Genomic DNA, 19,687 nt, shown 5'->3' with positions numbered 1-19,687 from the left:
TGAAGTTGATTTTGTTCCAAGTATTCTTTCACAATTTTGGCTCTATGAACCGGGGCATTGTCATCTTGGTATATGTAAATAAACTCATCATAGATACCAGGACTAAATTTTGTATATACGCCGACGCATGTTTTGTCTACAAAAGACTCATCATTGACGCTCGAATCCAAAAAAGTTTAAAAGGGCCAAATAAAGTATGAAGTAGTAATTGTCAGCGAGGAAATGACGAGCAAACAAACAAAATTGTCAACTATCTCAATATACTTTAAAGCATTCAATTACCAGTTACAACAGTAATAGTACCAACACCTTCATGGGTAATGTGACCCAGATCATCAAACTCAGTTGTGACTCACGGCATGGATTTAAGCAAGAAGCTAAGATCGAGTTCACTCCTCACCGGCCCTTCTCCAGCCTTATACTCACATGTATACTGTGTATTCATATTTTTAAAATGATATAAAATCAATAATCAAAATTATAATGTGAGGATCATTTTCAACAACTAATGGAAGTTTTTAACTACCTTGACTGGCTATACAGCCCTTGCACGGTCAGTTTTCAAGGCCATAATTACACTATTCACACTTACTACATGGTGATCATGATCAACACTTCAAAACATAAAATTTATGATGAAGACCTAATGAGAAACTTTTTTGATTATGGACCAAAAATCATGAAATTAATAGTCAAGAGTTTGCATTTATTATATATCAACATAGTGAACATAGTACATCAAGAAAAATATAAATATGAAAAAAGTAGATTTCTAACATGTTTTTTTCTGCAAATTGATATATAGAAGTCAAATGGACAAATAAAAGTTTGAATGTCAATGAGACAGCAACATAGAAAAACAAAAAATATCTTGAAATAATATCAAGCATCAACAAGTGGTTGATCATGTCTACACTACTCTGCATGTTTATGAAAAATTTCAAATTTGAAAGATTAATGAAAAAGGATTAAAGATCTGCTACTATTACCAAATGTAAATGGTATAAATCTGTTAAGATACATGTATTATAAGACCAACCATAACCAGTGATCACCAGTGGTAATGATTCCTGAAATAAGATGGACATTTAGCATGTTTAAACATGTATAATGAAAATTTGTGTACATCACAGTACATCATTGTACATGTTGTAGTCATAAAAATAATGTATTTTGGATATATTTGAAATAGGACTAACTGCAGCTAAGTTTTTGATAGAGAATGGTATGGAAGTTACTGTTTTAGAGGCAAGAGACAGAGTTGGAGGCAGAACGTGTACAATTGATGTAAGTCTTATATAGTTATATAGTAAAACAAAGTGGTACATGTAGCATGCTCTCCTTAAGTGTGTCCAGAGGGGGTTTATAGTTTATGTACTTTGAAATTGGTATTTGATGTTTCTCAATTAAGCATACAGAATTAAATAGAAAAGGAAAGATTGGATGGAAAAATGTGTCCAGGTATTAAAGGGAACATGTATAATATTGAGAAGATTTGGTATAATTGCCAATGAGACAACTTTCCACCAGAGACAAAATGACAAAATAGTTCACCATAAGGCATTTAAGAAGGAGTAAAACCCTAATATGCATTGTAAGCTATGTAAGGCCAAAGGTCAAATGTAAAACAACCTCAAAAAGGAAAACGAAAGGCTCAAAATAAACAAATATGATATACATCAACAACCACTGAATTACAGGTCCCTAACTTAAGGACCGGCACAGAATGTGGCAGGGTTAAACACAACCACTGAATTACAGGTCCCTAACTTAAGGACCGGCACAGAATGTGGCAGGGTTAAACACAACCATTGAATTACAGGTCCCTAACTTAAGGAACGGCACAGAATGTGGCAGGGTTAAACTAGTTTACTGGTACCAAACCTTCCCCCTTACCTGGGACAGTAATGTAACAAAACACAAAAGATCAAACAATAAAAGTCAGCTGAAAAGGACTTCTCGATACATAGTAATTGTTCTCAGTAGCTGTCTTTTTGTGTTTCGTTATTTTATTTTTAGTGCTATGTATATGTTCAAAGCCAATAATAACAAATTAAAAGTTACGGGTCTAAGGCTAAAATATTCATCAGTACATATCCAAACATCCAATGTCTTCTTGCATATTTCCACCATGTGCGCTAGTAGGTTAAAATCTTGCCCTGGATTTTGGTTTAGTGCAAAGAAGGGTTCATATTTATATCACGTTTACTACACATTACCATATTTTTATCCTTAATATGCATTGAATATGCCACTGGACATTAAACAGCCATTCATCATGATCATGATCATTATAATATTATTACATTAAAAGTATTATAGGTTGCAAATAAGAAATATTTCTGAAACAAAATTTTCACTCCTTTTCACCATGTAATTTTTATGTATTTTAGGACCCCATCCATGGTAAGTCAGACCTTGGTGGCGCCTATGTAGGACCAACTCAAGATAATGTATATAGTCTGGCAGAGGAATATGGGCTGCAGTTTTATGATGTGAATGACAAGGAGAAAACTGTACTTAACTTCAAAGTAATTAGGTTGATATATTTATATACTGTAATTTCAGAAATTATTAAGTCTCCCAAACAAAGTTTGGAGACTTATTGTTTTTGTTCAGTTCTTATTATTTTTATTCTTCTTCTTCTTCTTCTTCTTCTTCTTCTTTTTCTTCTTCTTTTTCTTCCGCCACTTTTAAAAATGAACTTGTCCGCAGCGTTTCTCCAAAACCGCTTGTCAGATTTACTTAGGGGTTCATAGAATGTTAGACTAATATGTCTAGGTGAGCCATCAATACTATAGAACCCTATGGGATTTTTTTTTTATAAATTTTTCAAATAAATATAACTTGAAAACTGTAAGTGATAAACACACGCAATCTTCAGAAATGATCATAGGACAATAAAACAAATCACATGAAATATAGGGCGAGTCCCTGGGGGGTCATCCCCACGCCCTTCAATTTGGGAATATGCTATTATCTTGTAAACAGTCCAGATTCCCACCCCTAAACCATATATATTCTTGAATAGGACGACAAAACAAATCAAACGTAATTAAAGGGAAGTCCCTAAGGGTCACCCCCACCCCGTTCAATTTGAGAATGTACTATTATCTTGTAAACGGTCCAGATCCCCACCCCTAAACCATATATATTCTTGAATGGGACGATAAAACAAATCAAATGAAATTAAATGGAAGTCCCCGGGGGTCATCCCCACCCCGTTAAATTTTAGAATGTGCTATTATCTTGTAAATGGTCCAGATCCCCACCCCTAAACCATATATATTCTTGTAGGGGACAATAAAACAAATGAAATGAAATAAAAGGAAAGTCCCTAGGGGTCACCCCACCCCCTCTTGTTTGAAAACTTGTAAACGGTCAACATCTTCACCCCTAAACTATATATATTCTTTTAAGGGACAATAAAACTAATCAAATGAAATTAAATTGAAGTTCCTGGGGGTCACCCCCACCCCATTCAATTTGAGAATGTACTATTATCTTGTAAACGGTCCAGATCCCCACCCCTAAACCATATATATTCTTGATGGGGACAATAAAACAAATGAAATGAGATGAAAGGGAAGTCCTGAGGGAGTCATCCCCCCCCTTCTTGTTTGAAAACTTGTAAACGGTCAACATCCCCACCTCTAAACCATATATATTCTTGTAGGGGACAATAAAACAAATAAAATGAAATAAAAGGGAAGTCCCTAGGGGGTCACCCCACCCCACTCTTGTATGAAAACTTGTTAATGGTCAACATCCCCACCCTAAACCATATATATTCTTGTATGGGACAATAAAACAAATCAAATGAAATGTAGGTAAAGTCCCTGGGGGTCACCACCACCCCCTCCTGTTTGAATACTTGTAAATGGTGGAGATCCTCACCAGTAAGCCATATATATTCTTGTATGGGACAAAAAATCAAATCAAATGAACATGGGACCATATGAATGGCGAGTTATGGGAGCTTTGTTTGGGAGACTTCATAACAGCATCCTGTTACAATTACTTCTTGTTGTGAGGTTGTTATTAATGCAACTTATTAGACTCTCCACAGTTGTAAACAAATATTTGACTATTTGATCTGACAACCAAACTTTATATTAAGAAGGCAAATGTTATTATTGTTATTATAACAAATAGAAAAGATGTGTATTCAATGCAAAGTTTTAAAAAAATGAAAACTTTCAGCAACTTGTAGAAATGGCCAAATTGAAACACTTAGTATACAATACCAGTAAGGCCTTGCTCTCTTAAACAATAGAAATACCATTATTGCACTCAGACTCAGAATTCAACCAATCAAAAATACTGGATTTGATATTTTTAGCCCAAATTTGGTACTCAGAGAACTGAGCACAATTTATTCATTGAGGGCCAAGATGTTATTTAACTTTACTGTCTTTTGAACTTTGGTGGATAACAGTTCATTGCTAATTATATTACTTCTTTTTATTTGAACAGAATTGTTGGTACAAGTATAAAGGAGTTATACCACCTGTAAAAAACCCATTTGTTCTATTAGATTTAAACCATGCAATTAGAACTATAGAGTCCATGGCAATCCAGGTGTGTAGATAAATATATTTTTTTTTCTTCTTCTTTGTTAATTGTATTAAATAGTGGGCTTGCAGAAATTTTATTAGTCAATTGCATTATTTTAAAGTTCTGTGTTGACAAAAATTGTAGTCCATCATGTGTGCTGACATTATTTTATTGTTTATCATTACTTTGTTGTATGAAAGTTCATTTTTTTTTTAAATCACAAAAAGAAGAAACGATTTTTGTCAAGCCTGGGAAATTTGTCACAGAAAGCTCAACATAGGGATAGTGATCCAGCAGTGGAAGCAGCAACCTTTACAAACCTCTTAAAAGGCTTAAATGTTTCAGAAGATCCTTCATACTCTGTTTAGAGATTTTATAAAGTTTCTAGCTGTCATATGTTCATTGTTTGACCTCATTTTCATGGTTCAGTAACTACAGTCAAACCTGATTAAACCGGACCCTGAATAAACCGGTTTTCTGTCCATTCCGGCCGAAAATGAAAGTCCCATATTTTTCCATTCAAAGTCTTTGTTAAAATACCCTTTGTAAACTGGACCCTGTGTATTCCGAATTCCGTTCTAATTATGAAGTCGCAATACTCTTAATTACATTAATTATTACCTGTCAAAACCATTTGTCTAATTAATTTCAATGATCGATATGCAATCAAAACATATTTGATAATCAATTAGTCAGGTGTCAAACTGTGAACCTACAATCGTACAGTAGTGAGCTGTTTTATTTATTAAAACATTATAAACGTGTCAATTAAACGAAAAGACACACCGAATATATCTCGGATTGAATCGTAAAAAATTCACATTGTGATTTCAAAATCCTGGGTTCCCAGTTGTGAACACCTAAACAAATGACCTTGATAATGAAAAACACCTGAATGACAACAATCAATGGATATTGTACACTGTACAACAACGTTTCGAAAGTGATGAAATTACGTTTGATGATATTCTGGCTTTTTAATCGGCCATTCCAACATTTCAAATTATTGATCATCGGAGTAAATCGAAACTCTCGTCTAACAATCCAAACAACGCGAGCATTATGATGCAAATGCAAACAATGAAAAACGAAGTGAAAGTGTTTTAATTTATCAGATATAATTTACAATCAGAGAGAACTTTTACATGCAAAATGTCGGAGGTCACAAGTCATTAACTTCTGGTCAAAACGGAAACCTGAATAAACCGGCTCACTGTCCAAACCGGCCCTTTTTCATAGTCCCGTAGCCGGCCGGTTTATACAGGTTTTACTGTACATGACAAAAAAGTTAAAATTTTTAGTAAAAATATTTCTCCCATATTATGAGTAATAGGCTAATTGTTTTTGGTATGTACTTACTTGTAAAGTCCTCATGCCTGTCACAGTTTTCACTTGACCTGACCTCATTTCATGGATCAGTAAACAAGGTTAAGCTTTTGTGGTCAATTCTATATCTCAGATACTATATTTGGTGTACATGTCCAACTGGCAGGTGTCATCTGACCTTGACCTCATTTATACAGTTCATTGCTCAAAGTTAACTTTTTGTGTTTTGGTCTGTTTTTCTGATACTATCAGCACTAGATCAACTATATTTGGTGTATGGAATGATTGTAATGTGTATATGAACTTGACCTCATTTTTTTGGATCATGTTAAGTTTATGTGTTAGCTGTAGTAAAGTTTTATATATTTAGAATTATTAACCTAAAAGCAACGGTTAGCAAAGAAGGCGAGACATTGCAGCATGTGCACTCTTGTTTTATATGAATGATATATTGAGGTTTTCATACCAAAACATAGACATCATTTCTGGTTATACCGGTAAATAGAAATAAGAAGATGTGGTATGAGTGCCAATGAGACAACTCTCCATCCAAGTCACAACGTGTAAAAGTAAACCATTATACGTCAAAGTATGGCCATCAACACAAAGTAGCCTTGGCTCACAACAAACAGCAAGCTATAAAGTTTTAAAAAAACGAGAAACCAGAAATACTCATAAACCACATCAACAGACGACAACCACTGAACAACATATTAGTTTTGAGACAGCAGGCGTCAAACATTTTCCTTTACCTTGTAACACCAACACTGATTAATGCCCTGTCTATGATAGTGCTAGGGGATTGTTTTCTGGAATGTGTGTCCATCAGTCTGTATGTCTTTCACATATAATCAGTTAAGACTTAGTCTTTAGGTTTCAAAATAGTTTTATACCATGAAGTTTTGGTTACACCTACCAGAAACAAGGCACTGTTGCTCATCATGATGTAATATTTTAAATATATGCCAAATTAAATTTTTTACCAAGATTTATTGGTTCACCAATAAGATTATTGGTTAAAGGTGTTAACCATTTAGTTGTGGTCAAATCAACTTAAAACTTTGTACATACTTTGATTTCAAATTTGTGAAATATTTAACAAATTAGGGTATTGACCAAGATTTCATTGTTTACTAAGAGGAGTGTAAAGGGGGGGGGGGACGTGAAATAAAATTTGTGAATTTCATAATGAACGAATAATTAAAAATTTCACAAAACATGGTGAAAAACAAACCTTTTTCACAGTAGCACGTGAAATAAAAATGGCAAAACACTTTGCACGAAAATAACCCTTAACCACCCTCTACTAAAGATAATGTTATAGCGCCAGTGGATGTTCTATGGACAAATATTCTTGTAAAAGATAAAATTTATGGAAGAACTTGCTTATCTATTTATGATATGTAATAGTGTATATATTATAAAGTAGATCTACAATGTTAATACAGTATTATGATTGACAGGTACCTAAACACGCCCCTTGGTTGGCAAAGAAGGCTGAAGAATGGGACTGTATGACTGTCAAAGAATTCCTCGACAAAATTTGCTGGACACAGTAAGTTAAACAATAGTAGTACAAGCCGGACGAGGGAATATGTACCAATTATCAGGTTGTATGCATGTTGATATCCAAAAATGTCAGCTGATAGTCACAATATTAAGTTTTTTTTTTGCGAATGAGTGCAGCAAGTTAGTTCAAAAATGTCGAAAATTTTACAATACCAATATGCAGACAACCGGATAAGTGATTTATCAGATTGTAATTGTGTATTATGCACAATAGAAACAATTATTTTCTTTGTTTCAAAAGCAAACCAGAAGACTTATCAATGTCGGTTCATACATTATGGCATCCCTGATATGTCCAGTTCAATGTTTTTGATTTTACAAGGCCATGATATGCAATTTTATTAAGAGCTGAGCACAGGGATACAAACAGTGGAACAACTGATAAGTTATCATGTAAATAAATCCAGCAGCTTTAGCTATCTTCACTGTGATTATTACACCTTTATGGAATACATGTAAATAAATCCAAAATCCAGCATCTTTAGCTGTCTTCACTGTGATTATTACACCTTTATGGAATACATGTAAATAATTCCAGCAGCTTTAGCTGTCTTCACTGATTATTACACCTTTATGAAATCAAACACATATTTTTTATAAATTATTCTTATGTTTTACTGATACACAGTTGGTCTAGATTTGGGCTGATATTACACAAGTATGTTAGATTCTACCACATTCTTTTTGTGTTTGTTTCAAGTCAGGAACCTTTATTTTAGCAATTGTCTTGGGTCACTATTTGTCACACATTTAGGACCACGCAACGAAGTTGTCCGTGCCATATAGTTTTACCCTTGTCCGTAATTCCGAAATTCTGTAATTCCAAATTTCCGTAATTCCGCAACAAACCATTATACAGAGTTTTTTCTAAACGCCTTCAGATATTGAGCTGAATTTTGATATGTGAATTAACCATGATGAGTTACAGATCAAGGTTTAGTTTCATTCTGCTCTGCTAATTTTGCTGAAATTATTGGCTTTGGACTCTAATAAATTGTTGAAAATCACAGTTATACAGACATTTTTTTCTATACGCCTCCAGATTTTGAGTTTTTTTTTTATATGTGAGACTACCATCATGTTTGTGTACACATGTGTTTTGAAATTGCAGATTTTTAAACTTTTTGAGACAGGGCCATTCGTGTCGCTTTGACACATCTTGTTTTTCATTGTTTTTAGATAAAGCAATCAGACAATGGATTTTTTCTCATTATGTCAAACATGAGCCTTTTATAGCTAATTATTAATTAACTACACTGTTATTGGACTTAATATGATGAAAACTGCCTATGCAATATAATGTGTAAACTAGGCCAATACAGAATAACTCGGCCAATACAGATTTTTTTCTGTATTGGCCGAGTTATTCTATATTGGCCGAGTTGACACAAGTGCAGGAATTCGGAACGTCTCTAGATTTTACATCGAAAGTCACGATAAACACAAACTGAAAGTAAACAGTTGTTTCGAAGACGCAGTTGTCATTTAGTGATCTTAAACATGCTGAAAATGTCAGTATGGCATACATTTCAGGCGAAAGACGGTCACATTCATTTAAAAGGTATTTTGAAAGCAGACGATAGAACTATATCAGGTTTGGGGAACGAGTAGATTATCACAAAGTTCATTTCTTGACGACCTCATAATTTCACGATTGTACACATCGATTTTTAATTAGTTTATGCATAACACATGCAATGGCAGTACCTTTCCAATTACTATTTATGTGTTGCGTCTAAATTTAAGTTGTAACACTTTATAGTGACTGAAAAGGGTAGAAAAATTCATCAGATGAGAAAATGCTGAAGACACCTGGAAACAGCACCAGATCATTATGTATTGCATCTAATACAAAGAAACAAACTGAGATTTGGATAGTTCCACTTCAAGGTAAAAATATTTATCTCTTGAAATGATATTAAGAAAATATTGTAACACTGTAGTTAATTAATAAAGATATTATTACGTGTATTTCTGTATTGGCCTTGTTATTGGTCCTCGGCCAGCTGTATTGGCCTTCGGCTTCGCCTCAGGCCAATACAGCAAGCCTCGGACCAATAACAAGGCCAATACAGAAATACTTACGTAATAATATCATATTATACAGTATATGTTTTGCTCATTGTTGAAGGCTGCTCTGAAGTTTGTCAAGATTTCACAAGATATTTTCAGATATCAGGTTGATTCTGAAATTGAAAGATGGAAACTATTTTGAAATAAATTTTAACTTGAAATCATACACCTGACTAGTATAAACAATTTTTAATGGCCTGTAACATTTTAAACTCCACCGCTCGATTATATCTTTATAAATGAACGCGAGGCTATGTGTTGAGTTTGGTATTTTTCTTATACTTTTTTGAAAACTTTAATAGCAAAAATGAAACAAAAAAGAGTGTTATTATTAGCATCTGGGTTGAGAAAAGTTTAAATAGATTCAAAGATGTGAAGCATTGTGTATTATTTGTGATATGCTGTGTACTATTTACAGTGAAGGGTTATGTATTATTTGTGAGGCATTGTGTATTATTTGTGTTCTTATCCTTCCAGATTTGCAAGAGACAGTATAGATATATTTATAAGAGGATTATACTGTGTGGAGCCTCATGAATTATCCCTGTTATTTGCACTATGGTATATTCACAGTGGAGGAGGTGTGGCCAAGATGTCTGACACGAGCGGAGGGGCTCAGGTGAGATATTCTGGATTTTGTCAAGCCTTCAACTTTTATTGCAGAAAGCTTGACGTAGGGATAGTGATACGGCGGCGACGAAAGCTATCTTCTTAAAAGCTTTATATTTTAGAAGGTGGAAGACCTGGATGCTTCATACTTTGTATATAGATGCCTCATGTTACGAACTTTCCGTCAGTCACATGTTCAATGTCCTTGACCTCATTTTCATGGTTCAGTGACTACTTGAAAAAAAAGTTAAGATTTTTTGTAATTTTACATTCTCTATTATTTTAAGTATTAGGATAACAATATTGTATTTTCTAAAAATGTCTGGCATACCTAATTGATTGCTTGTTGTTTTTTTGTGTACAATGTGCAAAATATAGGTTAAAATCCAGTTGTTTATGGATTTTAAAGTTTGGAGGTTACTTTGAGGGATATTATAATTATAATGCTAGTTGAAAAAAGATTATTTTAGCACATTGTTCAAATAAAATGTCAATGGACAAAACACTGCATTCATTTAACAGTTATTTAGGGACGACATCAAAAGTTCAATGTGGGATAAAAAACTTAATTCACATAGTTTTTCACTGACCCACTACCCCCTCTCTTAACTTAATTTGGAAAAAAATTGATTGACCAATAGGGATATAAGTAAAAATCGATTTTAGATATACAAAACTTGCAGAATTTTAACCCCCACCCCCACCCCCACCCCCAAACTATTTGATTTAAGTTTTTTATCCTACATCGATCTTTTGATGTCTTCCCTTAGGCGATAATTGTATTATATTTTAAGCTCCGACAGCATCAATTGGTGATTTGATGGTCGAAAATTAAGTTTACTGGCGACACTTTAGCGGAGACAGTAAACAAGTATTTGCGACCATCAAATTTCATTCTAATGAAACTGACAGAAAACAACGTTAAAACATGAATTTAAAATCTGTCATATATTGTCTGCGCTTGTGCATACATTTCATAGTATCAATTGTCAATTGATGCCATGAAAATAAGTGACTTTATCCAATCTAAATGAACAATACACACATTGTTGCATTAGAATTTATAATGATTGATTGTGATCTTTTTCAGGAAAAGAAATTTATAGATGGTAGTCAGAAGTTATCTGACAAAATTGCTGAAAGTCTTGGGGAGCGAGTAAGATTGTCTAGTCCTGTCACAATCATTACACAGACTGACTCTATGGTAACAGTTACAAACCAAAATGGAAAAACATACATAGTAAGATTTTCTGAATGAATTGATACTTGTTAGTTTGATGTTATTACACATTTCTAAGGGTCAGTATATTATATACATGTACATATAAGTTGGCAATGGATGATTTTGGTTTGAAAATAAACACAACTGCTAAGTTCTCTTAAGGCAATGTTCATGGTAAAAATATGTGGTACGATTAAAAAATGAGACAAATTTCCACCAGAAACTAAACATAGGTCGATTATGAGGTACTAGCCATTGCTTTATTGATATCTTTGTGTAGGTCGATTATGGTGTACTAGCCATTGCTTGATTGATGTCTTTCTTTAGGCAGATTATGTGATACTAGTAATTGACTTATATATATTTTTGTGTAGACAGGTTAGGTGATACTAGCCATTGCTTTATTGATATTTAATAGTTATCCCACAAGGACCCGGTGTGTCAGTATAAGATCACCCCGATGGCCGCAGGCCAGAGGGTGATCTAACACTGACACACCAAGTCCGAATGGGATAACTATTTTACATCCCAGCTGTTTTAAATAAGACGCAAAACCATTTACAAGTCATAAAATCTAGTTTAGAATGCCACACAACCATTATAATAAATATACTTTATATTATGGCAAGCCATTGTGGAATTTATTCCCTATTTATTAATATTAAAAAATCATTTATTAATATTAAATATTATTTTTTAATATTAATAAATCGAATATTTAATATTAATAAATCGAATATTTAATATTAATAAATATTTTTTAATATTAATAAATAGTCATTTATATATTACTATATGATGTATACCCTTAATGACCCTCAAACACGATGAATAGATATCAAATAATGTCAACTCGCCCCACTTGCCAATCGGCCCACACTATATCGCCACTTAATAAAAAAATCGCCCAACTCTTGTTTACCGACTGACTGACTCGCCCCACTTTTGAAAAAGTGTAAAATCAAATTGAACAATCAGTCTGAAAACTCACTTATTCATGTTATTAATGAAAAAGGTTTAAACCCCACTGTATAAAGGTTTGACAACTCGCCCCACTTATAAAAAAATCTTGCTTCCTTTAAGTATGTCAAATTACTATTAATTAGTATCCAGTGGTCCTGGTGTAGTGGTATGTGTCGTGGCTTGATATGCTAAAGGTCTTGAGTTCAAATCCCAGCATATACACTGGATTTTTTCTACGTGAATTTTGATAGATAGTCTTTTCCGTATAATTAATTATAAGTTTTATAGTGGATTTGACATTCCCGCCAAAATGTTACAGAACAAAGGAAAGCATGCATAACAAAGAAACTCAAACTGGGGTGATCTGGTAGAGGTGATCTGGCTCAGATCACCCCTGTTAGAACAAAGGAGCTGGGATGTAACTTTGTGAAGGCACATTATGTTATTTTAGTCATTGCTTTATTGAAATCTTTGTATAGGCGCGCAGATTGTGTGATACTAGCCATTGCCTAATTGATATCTTTGTATAGGTCGATTATGAGGTACTAGCTGTTGTTTTATTGATATTTTTTGATAAAACAATAATGCCTGCTAATTATCGATCATTATCAAATGTGTAATCTCGTAATTCGGCTAGGGGTGATCTACATTTATGTTAAATATTACAGGGCATTTACATATGTTTGAAGAATTTTATGCATCAATCTTTCATATTTGATATATATCAGGTAAAGGAAAAGTCGGTACATAAATAAACTAAAACAAAACATGTTTATAAACTTTATTGAAAGAATACACAATGAAATAAAATGTATTACACTAGACAAATAACTTTTATTAGAATAAATAAGCATTCAGTATGTTGTAAGTGGATTATGGACGTTAATCTTTCTTCAGGGATTTTCTTTACTGATATCTGCACTATCGATGTTATTTGACTCTGTAATTTGGCATTTCGGATATAAGCATACTCCGCTTTATTGCATAATTTAGTCTGACAAATAGGCTATGCAAATAACCGGAATGTACTGTACTAGCCATTGCTTTATTTATATTTTTGTGTAGAGAATTTATGTGATACTAGCCATTGCTTTATTTATATTTTTGTGTACGAGACTATGTGATACTAGCCATTGCCATATATATGTTTTTGCATAGGCAGATTATGTTATAATAGCCATTGCTTTATGTATATTTTTTTCTGTAGGCAGATTATGTGATACTAGCAATTCCTCCGCCACTGATATCCAGTATCTCATTTGAGCCTTCACTTCCTGGAGAGAAAATACAACTGATACAGAAAATGCCAATGGGATCTATTATCAAAACAGTCATGTATTATAAAGAATCTTTCTGGAGAAAAATGGGTAAGAATGACAAGAAATTATAATCCCATCTTTTGAAAGAGTGTCAAAATAGCAATGGGGGTGTCCCTCTATTTTGTCATGCCCCTGCCACTGCAAGGTGAGCATGAAGTGTTTCACTTGTCCAGCTATTTGTTCTTTTGTATGTCTGCACTCACATGTCAATTTTGGTTTCTGTTCTCTTACTTAAGTATGCCTCAGCCAAATATTTTGAAACTTATACAAAATACTTATTACCACAAAACTCAAATCAACATCCAATTTGGGTGGCATCAACCTTGAGTTACTTCCCTTTATAACATTATATGCAAGCATTTGCAGTATCTGTGTCCCATGAATACATTCTCTTTTTTATTTTATTCTCTCCTTCTGTTCTCATTTAAAAAATCACTTCTGTTACAAGGTCATTTTTATGCCCCTGCTGTAACCAATGGGGCATTAAGATTTACCCTTGTCCATCTGTACATAAATCTAGTATCTGTATGTCACAAAGTTGGTTTCTGTCCTCTAACTTTAGTTTGTTTCAACCAAATGTTATGAAACTTCTACACTCACTCACTTATACAGTCATTTTTACTGTTCTAGAATTATGCCCTTTACAAATGGAAAAATTGCTAAAATATCAATCAAGTAACTTCAAAAATTTAAGTTATCTTCCTTTGACCATGTTTATAGTAAAATCAACTACAATGCAATGTTTAATTTTGCCTTCCACTGATAAATTAAAGCAATTTTTACCCTTCATTTCTAAAAATATTTTAAAGTCTTCTTTGAAAATTTGAGTTATCTTTCTTTGTCCAGAATGGTAGTTGAATCAAGTACAACCTGTACTACAATGCAATATTCAATTTAACTTCCAACTGATTAATTGAAGCAATCTTTACCGTTCAGCGCTTACAAGCACGTTGATTACTGTTCTAGGGTGATGCCCCTTAACAAATGAAAAAAGTGCTGAATTTTTCATTTCCGTTCTTTAACTTGAGTTTATGGAACGCCACAGCTGCCTTATAATAACAATAACCATCTCATTAGGGGTAGAGATATATCATGAAGAAAATGTTGTATACTATAACGGCATTTGACTATAATACTCTGTCAATTTGCTATATCACTAAGATAAATTTATATACTATAACGGCTTTTGACTATAATACTCTGTCAATTTGCTATATCACTAAGATAAATTTATATACTAAAATGGCATTTAACTATAATACTCTGTCAATTCACTATATCACTAAGGTAAATTTATATACTATAACGGCATTTGACTATAATACTCTGTCAATTTGCTATATCACTAAGATAAATTGATTTGTCATTTAAATAAACTATTATGTGATATTGCTACGTCATAAAGATACCTTTCAAACTATAAAGACATTATAATATAGCATTAAGCAATTTTTCCATACTACTTTGTCACCTCAGTATGTTATAACAATACATTTGTATACTATACAATCATCTCAATATAGCATGGAATAATTTTGTCATACTATTATGTCATAAACTATCTTATAAAGACAAATTTTAATATCAAGCTAATAATTCTTATATCACGAGGTGTCATCTTTATACCAGTAGACTATTTCATTATGCTATAAGACCATTTCATCATACCATAAGACAAATCTATTAATAGCGAAAATTCCCCGCAAAATTCATCAGCAACATCGATGGTAAAAATTAAAAAAAAGACCTTGAAGGAAATTTTTTTGCGGACCCTAGGAAATCGCTTTCAAGATGATGAATTTATTGACTTAAGCGATGCAGAGCTGAAAAGACACGAAAGGCGACACATATAATAATAATATATTGAATTCTTTTGTTAAAGAGGATAACTCAAGCCAGGAATTTGGTACCACAAATTTCTTAAAACTTTTACTAATTTCTTCCATAGATATAATTAAAGATTTGGTTTTGAAGTTTGGTTGTGCCTTTAGAAAACTTATTTCAAACGGGATAGCACATCCTCATCTTTACAGATGTTGATTACCGTGCCTTGAAATTTAGAAACAATTCTGGTAAACTTATCAATCCTTTAAATACTAGTAAACTTATTTTAAAAGGTTATCAATTCAAAACTGTAATTAGATATTAAATATCGTTTTTTATTGGTATTAATAATGATTTTGTTATCAGTAAATTAAAAGCAAACTAAATATTTCTATGATGATATATACATATACACATTCATGGATCTACAATCTGTCGATACCTGTATCATGGCATTGTACAAGGTCATGTTTTCTCTGACTGTGTATGACGTCTTTACACCGGCTAAATCCATTGGATGTTGGATGTGTACTGATTGATAATTTAGTCTAAGATGCATGATTTTTATGCCCCACCTACGATAGTAGAGGGGCATTATGTTTTCTGGTCTGTGCGTCCGTTCGTCCGTTCGTCCGTTCGTCCGTCTGTCCTGCTTCAGGTTAAAGTTTTTGGTCAAGGTAGTTTTTGATGAAGTTGAAGTCCAATCGACTTCAAACTTAGTACACATGTTCCCTATGATATGATCTTTCTAATTTTAATGCCAAATTAGAGTTTTTACCCCAATTTCACGGTCCACTGAACATGGAAAATGATAGTGCGAGTGGGGCATTTGTGTACTGAGGACACATTCTTGTTTTTATTAGTTGTTAGTGACTTTGACCTAGCTGTCAGTAACTACGAATACTCTCAGATCTATGCTTAGTGTCTTTTTGCTGTTGGGATGTACAAGTACCCGGCCATGTCCGCTTGTATTTGTAGTATTTGTATTTCTTCAATCCATCTAATGAGTTAAGCCTTTTTCAACTGATTTTTGTAATTCGTTCTTATATTGTAGTGAATTGTACTGTTACACCACTGTCCAAGGTTAGGGGAAGGTTGAGATCCCGCTAACATGTTTAACAGTGCCATATTCCTTATGTATGTTTCTGTCCCAAGTCAGGGGTCCGTATTTCAGTAGTTGTCGCTTGTTTATGTGTTACATATTTATTTTTCGTTCATTTTTTTTGTACATAAATTAGGCCGTTAGTTTTCTCGTTTGAATTGTTTTACATTGTCATTTTGACCATTTCTGCGTTTTTATAGCTGACTATGGGGTATGGGATTTGCTAATAGCTGAAGGCCGTACGGTGACCTATAATTTCTGTGTTATTTGGTCTCTAGTGGAAAGTTGTCTCATTGACAATCACACCACATCTCCGACTTCTTTATATCAGATAGTCACAATAAGCGAATCTTCCTTGAGGCCCTCACATACAAGTTACAATACAATCAAACTCAGATATTTACACATAGTTGATTTACTGTTTGGTATCCCTAAAAAATAAACAAACTAAAAAATGAATAACATACAAGCTTCAAACAAAAAGATGGCCTATATTCTTTTCCCCAAATTTTAACATGAAAGCAACGTATTTTTTATACAATTTACTAAAAGCACGTGTTTGTAGATTATTGACAGGTACGGTGCAAAATGTATACAAGCGTTCCAACTTTCCCCATACCCAATACAATTTAGCTGTATTTTTGAATATTAGTATTAACAAAAAGCTGAGAGCCAGATTGGTATATGTTTAAAATGACAGTATTGTTAAAATCATAATGATCTGTAGAATGAAGTTAACAAATCATTGCTGAAAGTTGATAAATCTTTACATTTCTATTTATTTTACGAACTTGTATACCGTTTTATAGACACATTTGGGACAAAGAGGGAGGGGTGCATTTCAATACTTAATTGATAGGGGTGCCGCTGGGGTTCCAGTACCCTACCCTTTTCGTATAACTAAGATTCTTGAAATGCATAACATTTCCAAATTTGCGTCAAAATTCGCGTATGCGAAAGTGTGACTTTTTTCCATGTTGGTTTGGTTTCATAAGGTGTGTTGAAAAATTGACTACCAAAGTGACAAGAGGGAAAACTTGAGGACAGCCATGAACACTCAGATTTTTGGATATGAAAAAAAACTTGGCTTTTTATTGAACAAGAAAATTCAAAATAACATTTATTTTTTAATCTTATATATTTCTGATATTTTTGCCTACCTCGTCTTTTGTTCCGGTCGCTGTTACACTTTCTCTAATGTTAATAGATTTGTGCTGTCACCAGAAAAAAATAATTAATAATCAACTTGAAATGTTACTTATTATATACATGTCAGTACAGTTAAGCAGGGAGGGCATGTCTGATATGTGTAGGAAAAATGAGTCCTGGAAGGATGAAATGTCATCTTTGCAGATTGTTTTTTGTGCACTTGAAACGTATAAAATCCAACTAAGCATGTATACCTTGTATGAAACATGCTCATATTCAAACCACCATAACTTACTCCTGTTCTGATATGAATGTAATATTTTTTTCAATAAACAATCCAGTCTAAAACTTAAAATTCAACGGGATAAAGTATATATATATTTCTGATCGATGTTTAATATTATACATTTGATTAATTTTTATTTTGTTTCGTTTATTTCGGTTTCTTTCGTTCGATTCTATTTCGTTTCAACCTTTACAGGTTCCCGATAGTATCGTTCCTGTCTGATGTTGGTGAGTGGATTATCGTTCTGTTGGGTACGAAAATCAAAGATTAATTCCTGAACACATCTTTTTAGCTCACCTGGCCCAAAGGGCCAAGTGAGCTTTTCCCATCACTTGGCGTCCGTCGTCCGTCGTCGTCGTCGTCCGTCGTTAACTTTTACAAAAATCTTCTCCTCTGAAACTACTGGGCCAAATTAAACCAAACTTGGCCACAATCATCATTCGGGTATATAGTTTAAAAAATGTGTGGCGTGACCCCCCAACCAACCAAGATGGCTGCCATGGCTAAAAATAGAACATAGGGGTAAAATGCAGATTTTGGCTTATAACTCAAAAACCAAAGCATTTAGAGCAAATCTGACTGGGATAAAATTAATTATCAGGTCAAGATCTATCTGCCCTGAAATTTTCAGACAAATCGGACAACCTGTTGTTGGGTTGCTGCCCCTGAATTAGTAATTTTAAGGAAATTTTGCAGATTTTGGTTATTATCTTGAATATTATTATAGATAGAGATAAACTGTAAACAGCAATAATGTTTAGCAAAATAAGATCTACAAATAAGTCAACATGACCAAAATTGTCAATTGACCCCTTAAGGAGTTATTGCACTTTATAGTCAATTGTTAACAATTTTCATAAATTTTTGTTAATTTTTGTAAATTTTTAGGAAATATTTTCCACTGTAATTACTGGGCCAAGTTCATTATAGATAGAGATAATTGTAGCAACAAGAATGTTCAGTAAAGAAAGATCTGCAAACACATCACCATCATCAAAACACAATTTTGTCATGAATTTATCTGTGTCCATTGTTAATATGCACATAGACCAAGGTGAGCGACACAGGCTCTTAAGAGCCTCTAGTTTGAAACAACTTCAAATAATAAAAAATCGAAACATAAATGCCACCGGGTTCGGGAGTTTCTGCATTGAAGACCCATTAGTTGCTTTTGTCTGTTGTCTGCTCTATGGTCGGGTTGTTGTCTGACACACTCCCCATTTTCATTCTCAATTTAATTTCAGCTGAAAAAGGTTACATTTTTCAGCTAAATAATATGGGAATAGGTAGATTATATCAGAAATATATGATAAAAAAAGTTCCCATTACTTTTTATTTAAAAAACCCGGAATTTTTTTCACAACGGAAATTGCATGGCTATGTTTCTATCCACAAATAGTCCCTCTTTGACACTTTAGTAGTCATTTTTTTAACACTCCAGATGAAACAAACCAAAATGTAAAAAGGTTACACTTTCACATACGCAAATGTTTAAAACCATGATTATACGGAAAGTGTAACATGAACCCCAGCGGCACCCCTTATCAATTGAGTATTGAAGTGCACCCCATCCCCTTTCTGGCCCGACGATGTCTTTGTAAAATGCTAGGAAAATTCGTAAAATATAGATAGAAAAGTAAAGATTAATCGACTTTCAGCATTTATTCACTTCAGATTTGTTAACTTCA

At 33.3% G+C, this 19,687-nt stretch overlaps 2 protein-coding genes across 2 annotated transcripts in view; both read left to right on the top strand.

The window, feature by feature from the left end:
* The window catches only part of LOC143063222 (uncharacterized), a 228,269-nt gene that overhangs the window by 133,942 nt on the left and 74,640 nt on the right, over positions 1-19,687 (top strand). The window lies entirely within an intron of this gene.
* Positions 1-19,687, top strand: part of LOC143063220 (amine oxidase [flavin-containing] A-like) — a 63,343-nt gene that overhangs the window by 2,833 nt on the left and 40,823 nt on the right. Inside the window, exons 2-8 of the mRNA XM_076235223.1 lie at positions 1,193-1,287; positions 2,394-2,531; positions 4,477-4,581; positions 7,347-7,438; positions 10,003-10,144; positions 11,225-11,374; positions 13,527-13,686. Coding sequence (XP_076091338.1) covers positions 1,193-1,287; positions 2,394-2,531; positions 4,477-4,581; positions 7,347-7,438; positions 10,003-10,144; positions 11,225-11,374; positions 13,527-13,686 — 882 coding nt within the window. The remainder of the gene's footprint in view (positions 1-1,192; positions 1,288-2,393; positions 2,532-4,476; positions 4,582-7,346; positions 7,439-10,002; positions 10,145-11,224; positions 11,375-13,526; positions 13,687-19,687) is intronic.

This window comes from Mytilus galloprovincialis, chromosome 2, assembly GCF_965363235.1.
Source record: "Mytilus galloprovincialis chromosome 2, xbMytGall1.hap1.1, whole genome shotgun sequence".
NCBI classification, from domain to species: Eukaryota; Metazoa; Mollusca; class Bivalvia; order Mytilida; family Mytilidae; genus Mytilus; species Mytilus galloprovincialis.
This window is presented reverse-complemented; position numbering and strand designations above follow the sequence as displayed.